Source organism: Cetorhinus maximus, chromosome 1, assembly GCF_964194155.1.
Source record: "Cetorhinus maximus chromosome 1, sCetMax3.hap1.1, whole genome shotgun sequence".
NCBI classification, from domain to species: Eukaryota; Metazoa; Chordata; class Chondrichthyes; order Lamniformes; family Cetorhinidae; genus Cetorhinus; species Cetorhinus maximus.
In genome coordinates, this window is record NC_135879.1 from 67,626,676 (window position 1) to 67,642,452 (window position 15,777).

At 41.7% G+C, this 15,777-nt stretch overlaps 1 protein-coding gene across 2 annotated transcripts in view; it reads left to right on the forward strand.

Moving 5' to 3' along the window:
- The window catches only part of slc2a9l2 (solute carrier family 2 member 9, like 2), a 461,881-nt gene that overhangs the window by 7,871 nt on the left and 438,233 nt on the right, over nucleotides 1–15,777 (forward strand). For both annotated transcript variants that reach the window (XM_078541911.1, XM_078541919.1), the window contains exons 2-3: nucleotides 7,039–7,130; nucleotides 14,116–14,214. In XM_078541911.1, coding sequence (XP_078398037.1) covers nucleotides 7,059–7,130; nucleotides 14,116–14,214 — 171 coding nt within the window. In that variant the 5' untranslated portion in view covers nucleotides 7,039–7,058. The remainder of the gene's footprint in view (nucleotides 1–7,038; nucleotides 7,131–14,115; nucleotides 14,215–15,777) is intronic.

Sequence of the window (15,777 nt, forward strand, 5' to 3'; positions counted from 1 at the left end):
TATCAAACACAGTGCCAGCTAATTGAAACTGTGTCGCCTTCTTCTTGCCTTTGAACTGCCTGCCTTTCTTGTTTTTCTTGTTTCAACCTGTGATCTTGAGATCTCATTACCACACAATCTGGAAACATTCCAGGATGTTCCTTCTGTAATACCTCTGTTGAAAACACTTCTATAGGCTGCTCAACTACAATAGGCATCACCCACATTTGCGATCCAGCTGTATCATTACCCAGAATAAATTGAACCCCTGTAATGGGGTTATTCCATTACTCCAGCAATAACTTCACCTGTCCTCCATTTGCTCTATAAATTTACCTTCCATAATGAAATAGGTTTAGCATCTCCATGAACCCCACTTATTATCACCTCCTCCTGCAACACTCCCTCTGAAAAACAAATATAACTATCTCACAAACTTAAGGATTGACTAGCCCCTGTGTCTCTTAAAATGTTAACATCTTTACCTACTCCATTCTGTATATGTGGAAAGTCTTTTCCTTCACACACAAAGTCTTTAAACATTTCTGCAACCTGCTCCTCAGGTAAACTGAGGTAAACTCTTGGGTAAACTGTGAAAAGATTCCAACTTCTTTACCTATCACTGATTCTCCCTCTATTACCCATACACAAACCACTGGTTTTTCCTGTGCCTGAACATCAGAACTCACAGTACTTTTACTTCCAGAACTTTTCTGTATCCCAATAATTCTAACAGATTTTCTCTGCAATTTCCAACACACTGACTTTGTGTGCCCCACTTTATTACAATGAAAACACCTCAATTTTCAAATGTCACTCCTACCCTCAGCACTTCCCTTTTTATTCTGAGAAAAAACTTCCTGGGAATTCCCAGCTACACAGCAAGTTGGCTATGATGGATTGGGAAATGTTACTTAAAGGGATGACGGTGGATAGACAATCGCGAACATTCAAAGAACGCATGGGTAAACTGCAACGATTGTTTATTCCTGTCTGGCGCAAAAGTAAAACAGGAAAGGTGGCCAAACCATGGCTTACAAGGGAAATTATAGATAGTATTAGATCCAAGGGAGAGGCATATAAATTGGCTAAAAAAAAAACAATGCACCTGAGGATTGGGAGCAGTTTAGAATTCAGCAAAGGAGGACTAAGGGGTTGATTAAGAAGGGGAAAATAGAGTACGAGAGTAAGCATGCGGGGAACATAAAAACTGACTGTAAATAGGTATGTGAAGAGGAAAAGATTTTTGAAGACAAATGTAGGTCCTTTACAATCAGAAACAGGGGAAGTTATAATGGGGAACAAAGAAATGGCTGACCAACTAAATACATACTTTGGTTCTGTCTTCACAAAGGAGGACACAAATAACATACCAGAAATGTTGGGGAACACAGGGTTTAGTGAGAGGGAGGAACTGAAAGAAATCAGTATTAGTAGGGAAATGGTGTTGGGGAAATTGATGGGATTGAAGGCCAATAAATCTCCAGGGCCTGATAATCTACATCCCAGAGTACTTAGGGAAGTGGCCCTAGAAATAATGAATGCATTGGTGGTCATCCTCTGAGATTCTGTAGACCCTGGAACAGTTCCTACAGATTGGCGGGTAGCTAATGTAACCCCATTATTTAAAAAGGGAGGTAGAAAGAAAACAGGGAATTATATACCAGTCAGCCTGATGTCGGTAGTGGGGAAAATTCTAAAGTCCATTATAAAAGATTTAATAGCTGAGTACTTGGAAAACAGTGGCAGAAATGGACAGAGCCAGCATGGATTTATGAAAGAGAAATCATGCTTGACAAATCTACTGGAATTTTTCGAGGATGTAACTAGTCGAGTTGATGAGGGGGAGCCAGTGGATGTGGTTTATTTGGACTTTCAGAAGACTTTTGACAAAGTCCCACATAAGAGATTAGCATGTAACATTAAAGTGCATAGGATTGGGGGTAGTGTATTGAGATGGATAGAAAACTGGTTGGCAGACAGGAAACAAAGAGTAGGAGTAAACGGGCCTTTTTCCAAATGGCAGGCAGTAACTAGTGGGGTACCACAGTGATCGGTGCTGGGACCCAGCTATTCACAATATATGTTAATGATTTAGATGAGGGAATTAAATGTAATAACTTCAAGTTTGCAGATGTCACAAAGCTGGGTGGGAGGGTGAGCTGTGAGGAGGATGCAGAGATGCTTCAGTGTGATTTGGACAAGTTGAGTGAGTGGGCAAATGCATGGCCGATGCAGTATAATGTGGATAAATGTGAGGTTATCCACTTTGGTAGCAAAAACAGGAAGGCAGATTATTATCTGAATGGCTATAAATTGAGAGAGGTGAATGTGCAACGAGACCTGGGTGTCCTCGTACACCAATCGCTGAAGGTAAGCATGCAGGTGCACCAGGCGGTAAAGAAGGCAAATGGTGTGTTGGCCTTCATAGCGAGAGGATTCGAGTACAGGGGCAAGGATGTCTTGCTGCAATTATACAGGGCCTTGGTGAGACCACACCTGGAATATTGTGTGCAGTTTTGGTCTCCTTATCTGAGGAAGGATGTTCTTGCTATAGAGGCAGTGCAGCGAAGGTTTACCAGGCTGATTCCTGGGATGGCGGGACTGACATATGAGGAGAGATTGAGTCAGTTAGGATTATGTTTGCTGGAGTTCAGAAGAATGAGGGGGGGGATCTCATAGAAACCTACAAACTAGACAGGGTAGATGCAGGAAGGATGTTCCCGATGGTGGGGGAGTCCAGAACCAGGGGTCACAGTCTGAGGATACGGGGTAGACCATTTAGGACTGAGATGAGGAGAAATTTCTTCACCCAGAGACTGGTGAGCCTGTGGAATTCGCTACCACAGAAAGGAATTGAGGCCAAAACATTGTATGTTTTCAAGAAGGAGTTCGAAATAGCTCTTGGGGCAAAAGGGATCAAAGGGTATGGGGAGAAAGCAGGAGCAGGCTATTGAGTTGGATGATCAGCCATGATCATGATGAATGGCGGAGCAGGCTCGAAGGGCTGAATGGCCTACTTCTGCTCCTATTTTCTGTTTCTATGTTTCTACACCTTCTCTTCCCGGACCACCTACCTTCCTTTCACCTTCCCACGTTCTATCCTTTTCTCATTTAAAAGGGTGACGGAAAAAAGGTTTAGTTCTATGAACTAACTCATAATCATCAGCTATCTCTGCTGCTTGTCTTACAGTTTGAACCCTCTGTTCCTCTACATGAGTTCTCACTGCTAAAGGGATTGAGTCTTTAAATTCTTCCTAAAGAATTACTTTCCTAAGAGCTGCACATGTTGTCTCTATTTTTAATACCCGTATCCATTGGTCAAAATTACTTTGTTTTACTCTCTCAAGCTCAATATAAGTTTGCCCCGGCTGTTTTCTCATATTCCCAAATTTCTGTCTGTATGCTTCAGGAACCAACTCATATGTACTCAAAATAGCCTTTTTCACCACATCATAATTCACCGATACCTCTTCAGACAGTGAAGCATATACGTCCTGTGCTCTACCCAGTAATGTAGACTGAAACAATAATGTCCAGTACTCCTGTGGCCATTTCATCAGTTTAGCTAGCTGCTCAAATGAAATAAAGAACTCTTCAATATCTTTTTCCTCAAACTTTGGAGGAGTTTGTACAAATTTAAGCATCTCCCCACTGGGTTTTAGGTTAAAGGTTTTTTCATCATCAGAACTCCCCTCCGAATCTGAGGTCTCTTTTTTAACTTCCAGCCTTTTAAGCTGATATTCTCTGTCTTTTTCCTTAGTTCTCTCTTCCATTGCTAACTTTTCCCTCTGGAGATCAAGTTTTCGCATTTCCATTTCTTTATGAAATAATCTTTCTTTTTCCTTTTCTTTCTCTGCTGCCTGTCATATCAATTTTTTCATTCCCTTTGCTTATTCAAATTCAAGCTTCTTCATTTCAAACTGAAGTCACACTACCTCCAGCTGTGACTCACTAGTGTCAGTCAGGAAACACTTCCAACTTCAAATGCTGTGTTAGCAGTTCAAATATATGAGCTTTCCTAGCCCCAGCAAATATCCCTAATTTTAGCTTATCTGTTAACTTTGTTATCTTATCCTTGGGTATTTTTTGTAACCCAATCAGAGTTATATATTCTACTCCTAGGCAAGGAGTATAGCAATTGCCAAAGCCATCTTGCAGTCTCACCACTTATAAAAATATCTCACCAACTCCTGAATTCAAAGTGCTTCTCGTACTTGTAACCTTAAGATTCACCAATTCTAAACCAATCAAGGACTTACAAATATTATCCCACCAAGACCCCCCCAATTGTTCTGACACAGCAGTTGGTAAAGGCTGAGTTGTTTACATCCCAGAGGGAGTCTTTAAACAACTGTCATAACCTATATTTTCAATTGGTATGTTAGAGGTACAGCTTTGAATTCAGAAATGAAACCACCAAGCCTCCAGAGGTATTTTATGTAAATTAAATTAAACATTTATTAATTTAATAAGAAATTAAACACATACACATGTCTACAAATTACTACCATAATAACTATTAAACAAATCCCCAAATTAATCACTCCCAGGTAATTCTTTACCAAGGCAACAACAACCCATAGGCTTTAAACAGACATCAGACAAAGCACATTTGATCTTACAAATTCAAAACAAGGCTCCTTTCAATTTGTTGCAGACACAGTTGTAGGGTTTACAGGCTGCTTAGGTCTTATATGCCTTTGACCTGCACATACAAACTCCTCCTGTTGTACCTAGCCTTCCCTTAGAATGTAAATTCTCATTGTATCACTAGGTCTTTGAACTCCGCCTCTTCTAACAATAAAATCCCTTTCTTAGCATCAATTTTATTAGTAATATATAGCTTGGTGTCTCCTAGCTAGGTGCAAGATTTTACTCCCTTCTTTTGAATGGTTTATTCATCAAATGCAAATGTACTCTTTACCTTCTAGTCTTACTTTTATCTAAGTAACATCTCAAAATACTAAACACCAAAGCACACAGACTAGCTGGCTTTAATCCACACATGCATGTGTGCACACACACACACCCACACACACACACACACCCACGCATACACACACACACACACACACACAAACACACACACATGCACACACACACACAAACACACGCGCGCACACACACACACACCCTACCACAAGTCCAATTTAAAAATCATTTCCAATAACATTAATACATTAATATCTTCATGACAGGTAACATTTGGTGAGACTTGGTTTGGTAACAGTTGAAGTGACCATACCAACCCAAATAGGTTTCATTGTTGGTAAGAAGGAATAGCCATGCCTTTGAATGTTAGTTATAAAATACCCGTTAGTATAGGGAGTGTGAGATACTTATATTTATTTTTTTGAGGAGTTAGCAAAATCTAACACTGCTATAATTATGCACATATGTATAGTATTAATGTTATTTATTGTTCAATAACATAATTTGGCAGTTAAGCCTAAACAAAGTTCAGTGTTACAATACTGTCACTCCTTCTCTGCAAAGGCACTGGTCAGCTGAAGCAAAGTGAGAAAAGCTTGAAATTAGTGCAGGACTCAGCTAGATCTTCTTCTCCTTCTTCTTGTCATGTTGCTGCACCTTTTCTTGCCACTGTTATACAGGATCTTTCTTGTGAATCGAAAACCTTCAGATTTTCAGGGCTGCATGGCTTTGGTAGTAGAGGTGTTTCATCATTTGGGATGCCTCTGCAGAGTCACAGTCAATAGACTTTGTATGGTTGTATCCCCACTTCTGCATAAAAGGCCTTGCAGTGACCAACACCAGCCCTGAGGCAACTGAGACACAGCCAAGTAGACCATGTTTTGCTGGTTCCTGTTGGGAGGTTTTCCTCAGGATCATTAGGCTACTTGTGCGCCTTCATCAGTAGATGCCTTGACCAGTCAGAAGGTGACTACTCCTATTACTGGGAATTTCCACATCCTTGGTGTTTTGAAGGCCCAGCAGTAAGGTGGGTCCAGCAAACATTTTGGGGTAACAACTGAAAAGGAGATCTTGTTCCAAGAGACTGCAGATATCAGCAATGTCCTGTTGTGAAAACATGAGCCCCTTGAGACTCAGGAAATGCTGAGCCATGTCGAGAGAGTTGCTCCTCTGACTGTATGCCTTGTTTTGGGGGTATGACCTCCTTCCAGCTGGATCTCTGTGTCCATCCTGCTGTCCTGTGGAGCAGCATGTGGCTGGTGCTGCTGCTGCTGGTGTTGCTCCAGCTGCTGCTGGTGTTGCTCCAGCTGCTGCTGGTGTTGCTCCAGCTGCTGCTGGTGTTGCTCCAGCTGCTGCTGGTGTTGCTCCAGCTGCTGCTTGGTGTTGCTGCTTCTCTTGCTTTTCAACAGAGGTAGAAAGTGGAGCTGCATAAGTTGCTCCTATGTTATGGCGAAGGCTGACAGCAGAGAAATGCAGCCGAAGATGAGCAAAGCACTGGACACTTGAAGTGACTTCAAACAAGCTTTCAAGCAATGAAAACAATCTCTGAGAAGGAGTGCAATGTGCACCAGACACTCATCTGGCTATGGCTGCAGCTGTTCAGTTTCACTGGACAAAGGCTTCCCAGCCAGTCAGTTTCACTGAAGAAGTACTCCCTGCTGCGCCTTCACCTGGTTGCCCCTGGCGAGTTTCTGACAGCTCAGGAAATAGGTTCCCTGCCTGTTAAGGTCAGAATGCAGGATTAAAGAAACACTTAATTACCTGTTTGAATAATCCAATTAACTCCCTAACAGTTCCACGGAGGAGTTCCCCACTTGCATTCAATCCGCCCCCTCCCTGTTGAAACCCAGAGGATGGCAGAATAATGTCGGAATCCCAGCCTGATGTCAGTTTTTGGGGATTTTACTCCCCGCATGCACCCAAACCTGCCTCCTTTTGCCCGGAAAAACTCTTATGTTTTTAGCATGAGTGCAGAAAGGAAAAGAGATATAGAAAACATATTAAAATATATTTAATGAAGAAGGAGGTTGGCTTGGTAAAGAAATACACATAAGTGTAGATGTTTTTGTGAATTTAACGTTCGTTGTGTATTAATATGGTGTCATAATTTCCTTTTCTTTCTAGAAACACAGCAGTCCTGTACAATGCAGACCAATGACGGGGACATAAATAATTGCATCAAAATAAGGACTGTGGATAATATGAAAACAAAACAAGTTAGTTTCAGTTTTTCCCCTTCATTTTTAATTTGGTGAACTTCCTCAGTACTGCCGTGAAGTACCAGTCTAGATTTTTGCGCTCAAATCTCTGGAGTGGGACTTGAACTCACAATGTTCCTACTCAGAGGTGAGGGTGCTACCAACTGAATCACGCTGATGTGACAAGGATGACCTCTATTTTTGGACTTCACACAAGCAGAAATATTTTCTCTATGTGTGCCATGTCAAACCCTTTCATAAGCTTAAAGACCCTATCAGGTCACCCCTCAGCCTTCTCTTTTCTGGAGAAAAAAGCATCAGGCTGTTCAGCCTTTCCCAATAAATATATCCTCTCAGTTCTGGTATCATCTTTATGAATTCTTTTTTGAACTTTCTCCAGTCCAAGTGTGGTCTAACCAAGATTCTAGAAAATGCTTAAAGTAACTGCTTTTCAGTCCCTTCCTTCCAGAAGCGAACCCCAATGTTTTGTTTGCTTTTTTTCTATTTCAGTGATTCATATCTGCACCTCCAGATTCCTTTGGCTCTCCAACTCCATTTAGACTCTTGTTATTCAAGCAGTATGTGGCCTCCTTATTCTTCCTTCCAAAATGCTATGTTACAATTAACTACATTGAAATTCATTTGCTAATTTATTGCTCATTTTGCGTGTTTATTAGTGTCTATTGTTTTTCTGTCATTCTTCCTCACTATGAACTGTGCCCCCAATTTTGTGCTTCCTGCAAATTTGGAAATTGTACTTCCTGATTCCCAAGTCTAATTTGTTTATACATGTGGTTAACAACAGTGTTCCCATCCCTGTTTCCTGTGGAATACCACTTCCCACCTTTTGCCAGTCTGAGTAGCTAACCTTAACCTCTACTCTCTGTTTTCTGTTTTGTAGCCAGCTACCTATCCATTCTGCTAGTTGTCCCTTGACTCCACATGCTCTGACCTTAGTCATGAGTCTACTAAGTTCATAGAGTCAGAGAGGTCTACAGCACAGAAAAAGACCCTTTGGCCCATCAAGTCTGCACCGGTCAAACAAGTACCTAACTATTCTAATCCCATTTTCCAGCACTAGGCCCATAGCCTTGTATGCCATGGCATTGCAAGTGCACATCCAAATACTTCTTAAATGTTATGAGGGTTTCTGCCTCAACCACCCTTTCAGGCAGTGACTTCCAGATTCCCACCACCCCCTGGGTGAAAATATTCTTCCTCACATCCCCTCTAAACCTCCTGCCCCTTACCTTAAATCTATGCCCCCTGGTTATTGATCCCTCCACCAAGGGGAAAAGTTCCTTCCTGTCTGCCCTATCTATGCCCCTCATAATTTTATACACCTCAATCATGTTCCCCCTCAATCTCCTCTGCTCCAGGGAAAATAACCCCAGTCTATCCAATCTCTCCTCATAACTAAAACTCTCCAGCCCAGGCAACATCCTGGTAAATCTCCTCTGCATTCTCTCTAGTGCAATCACATCCTTCCAATAATGTGGATTCCAGAACTGCACAAAATACTCTAGTTGTGGCCTAACCAGCATTTTATAAAGTTCCAGCATAACCTGCCTGCTCTTATTTTCTATGCCTCGGCTAATAAAGGCAAGTATCCCATATGCCTTCTTAACCACCTTATCTACCTGTTCCGCTACCTTAATGGACAAGTGGACATGTACACCAAGGTCCCTCTGATCCTCAGAACTTCCCAGGGTCCTACCATTCATCGTGTATTCCCGTGTCTTGTTTGTCCTGCCCAAGTGCATCACCTCACACTTATCTGGATTAAATTCCATTTGCCACTGATCAGCCCATCTGACCAGCCTGTCTATATCCTCCTGTAATCTAAGGCTAGCCTCCTCACTATTTACCACCCCACTAATTTTCGTGTCATCCGCGACCTTACTGATCAACTCTCCTACATTCAAGTCTAAATCGTTTATTATATACCACAAACAGCAAGGGACATTCCTGTGGAACCCCACTGGACACAGGCATCCAGTCACAAAAACACCCATTGACCATCACCCTCTGCTTCCTGCCACTCAGCCAATTCTGGATCCAATTTGCCTAATTGCCTTGGATCCCATGGGCTCTTACCTTCGTTATCAGTCTCCCATGCGGGACCTTATCAAAAGTCTTGATGAAGTCCAAGTAGGCTACATCAAATGCATTGCCCTCATCTACACACCTGGTCACCTCTTCAAAAAATTCAATCAAATTGGTCATACATGACCTACCCCAACAAAACCATGCTGACTGTCCTTGATTAATCCCTGCCTCTCCAAGTGTAGATTAATTCTGTCCTTCAGAATTGCTTCCAATAGTTTTCCCACCACTGAGGTTAGACTGACTGGCCTGTAGTTCCCTGGTTTATCCCTTCCTCCCTTCTTGAATAACAGTACCGCATTGGCTGTCCTCCAGTCCTCTGGCACCTCTCCTGTGGTCAGAGAGGTATTGAAAATTATTGCCAGTGCCCCTGCTACCTCCTCCCTTGCCTCACTCAACAGCCTGGGATACATTTCATCCGGGCCTGGAGATTTATCTACTTTTAAGCCTGCCAGACTGCTTAGAACCTCCTCCCTTTCTATGCTAATTTAAAAAATTATATCACAATCCTTCTGTCTGATTTCCATACCCACGTCGTCCCTCTCACTTGTGAAAACCGACACAAAGTATTAACTTAGGACCCTACCTACCCCTTCGGCTCCACACACAATTTACCACTATGGTCCTTAATGGGCCCTGCTCTTTCCCTAATTATCCTCTTACTCTTAATGTACTTGTAAAATAACTGTGGATTTTCCTTTATTTTACCTGCCAATGTTTTTTCATGCCCTCTTTTTGCTCTCCTAATTTCCTTTTTAAGTTCCCCCCTACACATTCTATACTCCTCTAGGGCTTCTGCTGTTTTGAGTCCTCGTTATCTGCTATAAGCCTCCCTTTTGCTCTTTATCCAATCCTGTATATCCCTCAACATCCAGGGTTCCCTGGATTTGTTAGTCCCACCCTTTGTCTTTCCTGGAAAATGTTGGCCCTATACTCTCCCTACTTCCTTCTTGAATGAGTCCCACTGCTCTGATGCAGATTTACCTAAAAGTAGCTGCTCCCAGTCCACTCTGGCCAAATCATATCTGACCTTATTAAAATCAGCCTTCTCCCAATTTAGAACCCTGATTTCTGGCCCATCCTTGTCCTTTTCCATAACAACCTTGAATCTAACGGAGTTATCATCACCATCTGCAAAATGTTCCCCCACTGATAACTCTACCACTTGCCTGGCTTCATTCCCTAAAATTAAGTCCAGGACCACCCCCTCTCTTGTAAGACTTTCTACATACTGGCTTAAAAAGCTCTTCTGGATGCACTGTAAGAATTCCGCTCCCTCTGAGCCTATCACACCGTGATTAACCCAGTTAATGTTGGGGAAGTTGAAATCCCCCACTATTACTACCTAAATACTTTTACACTTCTCTGAAATTTGTCTACATATCTGCTCAACTATTTCTCCCTGACTGTTTAGGGGCCTGTAGTATGCTCCCAGCAATGTGATTGATCCTTTTTGTTTTTCAGTTCTACCCATATGGTTTCATTTGAGGAGCCTTCTAAAATGTCATCCCTCCTTACTGCTGTAATTGATTCCTTGATCAATATTGTGATACCCCTCCCCTTTTACCTCCTTCCCTGTCTCGCCTGAAGACCCTATATCCTGGAATATTGAGCTGCCAATCCTGCCTCTCTCTCAACCATGTCTCTGTGACAGCAATGACATCATACTTCCATGTGTTAAATTGTGCCCTCAACTCATCTGCCTTATTTGTCAGACTCCTTGCATTAAGATAAATACCATCCAACCTTGCCAAACTTCCTTGTGCCTTAACTGGCCTATAATTTCTATGCCTTCCAGACTCACTTGCTCTCTCTTCTAATTTTGGCTGTGCATCTCCCCCTGCTGAACCTCCTCTCATCCCATCCCCCTGCCAACATTATTGAAGATTTTTTTAAAATCCAAAAATAACACGTTGGGTGGGATTTTCCAGCCCCAACACCAGCGGGCATTGTCATGGGTAGGACAGGAAAATTTGGAGAGCCGTTGACTTTTAACATTTCACATTTCACTCATCAAGACAGTTCATAAAAAATTATCAACAGTAAAAGGGAACAACAATTTATACTGCATGAGAAGAGAGTGCTGATTGGTTAGCAAGTGGACTCTGATTGGTGGAGGCATTGCCGTGGAGCATGCAGCAGGGAACAGTTAAATGCCCAGCTTTGTTCAAATTCAAACTGGGGAGGTCGACTCTTATTGGTCAAGGCATTGCCCTGGGGAATCAACCAAGGAATGATTGTTTCCCAAGTTTTTGTTTAGTTGAAAAAGGTGTAACATATGACCTGTTCCTTCTGTCTGTCTTCTCATTATCTTTGCTTTCCAGGATGATCCTGGAGTAGCATTGGTAGCTTTGGCAGAGGACAGCGAATTCCAATAGCTATTGGTGATGAATTGGTGATTAAGTCAACAGATACACTCAGGTCTTCACCATTTGGATTTGAGGGAGCAAAGATGGAAGCCATATCAGGGGAAATGACCATGGTGGGAGAGAGTAAAGATTTTTCTGGGGATAATGGCATCAAAGTTAGTGGTGAGGGGGTGCTTGAGCAACTTCTAATGTTGTGACAAATGGAAATCCAAGGGCCAGACAGGTAAGAGTTTGAAAGTGTAGTTACAAATGACTCAGGTGAGAATGCTTACAAGAGATGAAGTGGGTTTGTAAGGTGATGGTAGTGTGTAGGTGGTGAGGAACATAAAGAAGTGGCCACAGGTGGCTAAATCTGTGATTGAGACTGAGGGTATAGAATGGCCATGCTAGATTGTGAGGGTGAGGTGTTGGCTGTGATCAGGGATGGAACTGCTCAGTATATAATAGGCAGTTACAGAAACTATTGGCCACAAATTGGAAATCTGGAAACAGTTATCAATAACTAAAACAATTGTTAAAGTAATCAAAAGCTGAACAGAAAGCAGAAATATTTCAGGCAGTTGAATATACACAATCTTGGTGTCTGGCAAAGTGCCTAATCTAGAGTTTACCATGCTTGTTCATGAAAACCAAGTTCAGTTAATTATCTGAAATTCTCTGATTTCACTCTTGACCCTTTCCATGAATAATTCCAGAGGAGATCGTTTACTGCATTGATAAATCTGTCAAAGTCACCAACTTCTATTGCATCTGCTAGAAGCTCCTTATTTCTATGTGTGGGTATCACCACCAATGCCTCTGCCTTAATATTTAAGATAAGAATTTCACATTAGACTGCAATTGAAGATATATCAGTGCTATCATTGACTATCACTTAAATTGCTGATTTTAGAAGTTTCAGTACATCGGATAAGACTAAAGGTATTTCTCAATTAGACAAAGAAAAGCAATTGCAAGAAAAGATTGATTTAAGCTAAGGCTAAGAAACATAGAAAATAAAGGCAGGCAAATTAAGAAACTGCAAGTTAAAAGAGCACACTGATAGGGAAAACAAATGAGGCAACAGTATTTAATGGCTAAGACTGGTTAGCCTGCGGTGGGAAGAAGAATGGATGTGAAAGGGCCTATCGGATATGGTATAGCACCTCAAAGCTAGCACTCTGGTTCCTGGATTTAGATTATACCCATGCTCACTTTGCCAGAATTGCAAATTTAAGATAAAGAAGTCAAAATAGAGAAAAATCTATTACAAAGATATTTTTTGGCCCAGAGTTTGCTGGAATGGAGCTTCTTGTGGCATGCCCTGTTAATTGGATATTTTCCATCACTCTTCAGCTTGAAATTTTTTTGCCTTGAGAGTTGTTGGAAGTGCAGGCTGATAAGAGCGTGGCAAGGGAAATTGTGCATCTAGGACCTTCATGAATGATGATACCAACAGTCTATCTCCTTAACCAATGAGATTTAGAGATTGTGAAAAAAACCAAGCAACTGTGGAAAAAGGAGGGCGAGTTAGGCTGGGTGGATCACAATCAAATCACATAGAGAATAGAAGAAAAGAAAGGTTGAGTTAAGACTTTGAGGAGAAAAAGAAGCTCACGCAATGCAATCTTTAAATAAAGATGCTGTAATTGGGCTGGACCCTAGTCATTAGTAGTGCCAAGCTCTGCCAGGAGGTGGCAACTGCCTGCTGAGCATGATCGTCAAAGGCAGATGGCAGCGATGATAGGGCTTGCTGTTGCCTTGCAGAATGGGGAATGCAGGACATCGGAGAGCCAGTAGCCTCACCCAGCAGACAAAGCAAAACTGCAAATGGCCAACTGTAAGGTCTCGATCCGAGACAAAAGCTCTTGGTGACAAAAAAATTTCTTCTAAAAAATAAATTTCTTAATGAGTCCCTGCATTGAACCCTTCAGCTGTGTACTAATGTGCACTAGACAGTTCAGATTTTGCCAGCTGTGCTTACAAAATCACCTTCTGGCGCTCCCATGCCTGTAACAAGTTTAATGGGCCGGTAAATGGAGGCGAGGGGGTTCCGACTCCACTGCCACTCCCTCACTTTGAAAATAGCAGCATATCTGGAGGTGTTGGGACACTGACGCACCATTCAAGGGCATTACTTTCAAAGCATACCCGCTCCTGGTCTCTCCCCAATAGACAATTAAAAATCCCAGCCTAAGTTTGGCTGTGTTCCACCTTCACCTCTTATTCTCGTTTTATTATTCTCTGGCTTGACCTGCTTTCTTCTATACAATAACCTATCCAACAGAGGTCATGCAAACTTGACAGCTATTGAGTTTTTAAAAAAATGTATAGACAATATCGAACTATGGATTCCAGGGAAAGACTGTTTGTAAGAGAATAATGTATATGGGAGGCATCTTATTCACTGAATACCAAATGTAATATTAACCAATATACATATATGAAATAAGAAGAAGACATGTTAAAAGCCAAATGGGATCTTCCCAGCAATAAAAACCTGGTAAAAAATGCTGAAAATGTTTAAATGGGATCTTTTACCTTCCCAGGGATTGACCTGCCACCTTGTGATCGCTTCATTGGCTGGAGCCTTTGGTTCATCATTTTTGTATGGCTATAACTTGTCGGTAGTAAATGCACCAGCAGTGGTAAGTGAATCAAAACACAAAAATAGAAGCAGGCCAAGAATCACCTCATAGCACCTTTTGTATATTCCCCTCTTCCTAATTCACCCCACTACTACTGACAACTTTCAGCCAACTAAGTCCAAAGGTCCAGAATACCCTCCCTTAAACCCTGAGCTCCCTATCTCCCTCTTCTCCTTTAAACACTCTCCTTACACCCATCTTTTTAACCAAGCTTTTAGTCACCAACCCACACCCTGCCTCCCCCACCCCGCCCCCAATATCCCATTCTTTGGTTCAATGTCTATTCCTTACATGAAGCACTTAAGGACATTTTTAAAAATGCTACTTTAATGCAAGTAGTTTTAATGCTCTACAAATTTGAAACTATTGTATGATTTTGTACTTTGCAACTTATATACTTTTTAAATTTACACTAATATAAAGCATTGAGATTATTGATTTTACAGATGTGATATTAAATTATTTTCTCATATTGCAGAAGATTCAAAAATAACTGAAAATTTAGTTTAATAAAAATGCTGTACTTTGCGTAACTTTGGCACAAGGTTGTAACATGCTTGTTGTATATTGTAATATATGTCAGGGTTCCGAGTGTTAATCGGGAATAAATATTCCCTACGCCATGAATAAATGGGCTAAGCGTGCATTGCGCAGGATGCCATTTTACATTGAGTAACAGTAGCCTTATGAATTTAAAGAATATTGCTACCGTATGCCATATTGTAGAATCATTGAACAGTACAGCACAGAAGGAGGTTGTTTGGCACACTGAGTCTGTGTTGGCTCTTTTGGAGAGCAATTTGGTTAATTCCACTTCTCTGCTCTTTCCCTGTAACCTTTCAAATGTTCCTCCTTCAAATATTTATCCAATTCCCTTTTAAAAGCTACAGTTGAACAATCTGTGGAGGCCTTGTGGCACAATGTGTAGAGTCCTTACCTCTGGGCTTGAGTCCCGCTCCAGGATTTGATGGCCATGGAAGGTGTGCTCATAATGTGGCTAAACAGGTTGATTATCAACCTCTTAATCCTGCCAATATGGCTATGGCGGGTGGCATTTTCTTCCAGGAAAATCTAGCTATGGAAACATATGTAAGCATGCGCTTTGTCTGCTTCATATGCCACTGGTGGGCGGAATTTTACGCCTGCGAGATTTTACGGCGCTGCCGAAAGTCAATGGACTTTTGAATGGCTCGCTAAATTTTATGGCCCTGCACCCGCCATGATGGGGCCATAAAAAACTGTCCTGAATCTGTAACCACCTCTCTATCAGGCACTACATTCCAAACCTTAAAAAACTGCAGCTTAACAAGTTTTTCCTCATGCCGCCTCTGTTTCTTTGGCTAATCACTTTAAAGCTGTGCCCTTTTGTTTATTGATCCTTCAGACATTGGAAACAATCCCTCTTTATTTAGTCTATCTAACCCTCCATGATTTTAAACACCTTATCAAATCTCCTCTTTGCCTCCTCTGCTATACGGAGAATGACTTCAGCTTTTCCAGTCTATCCATATAATATAATCCTTCATCCCTGGAACCATTCTAGTCAATCTTTTCTGCATCTTC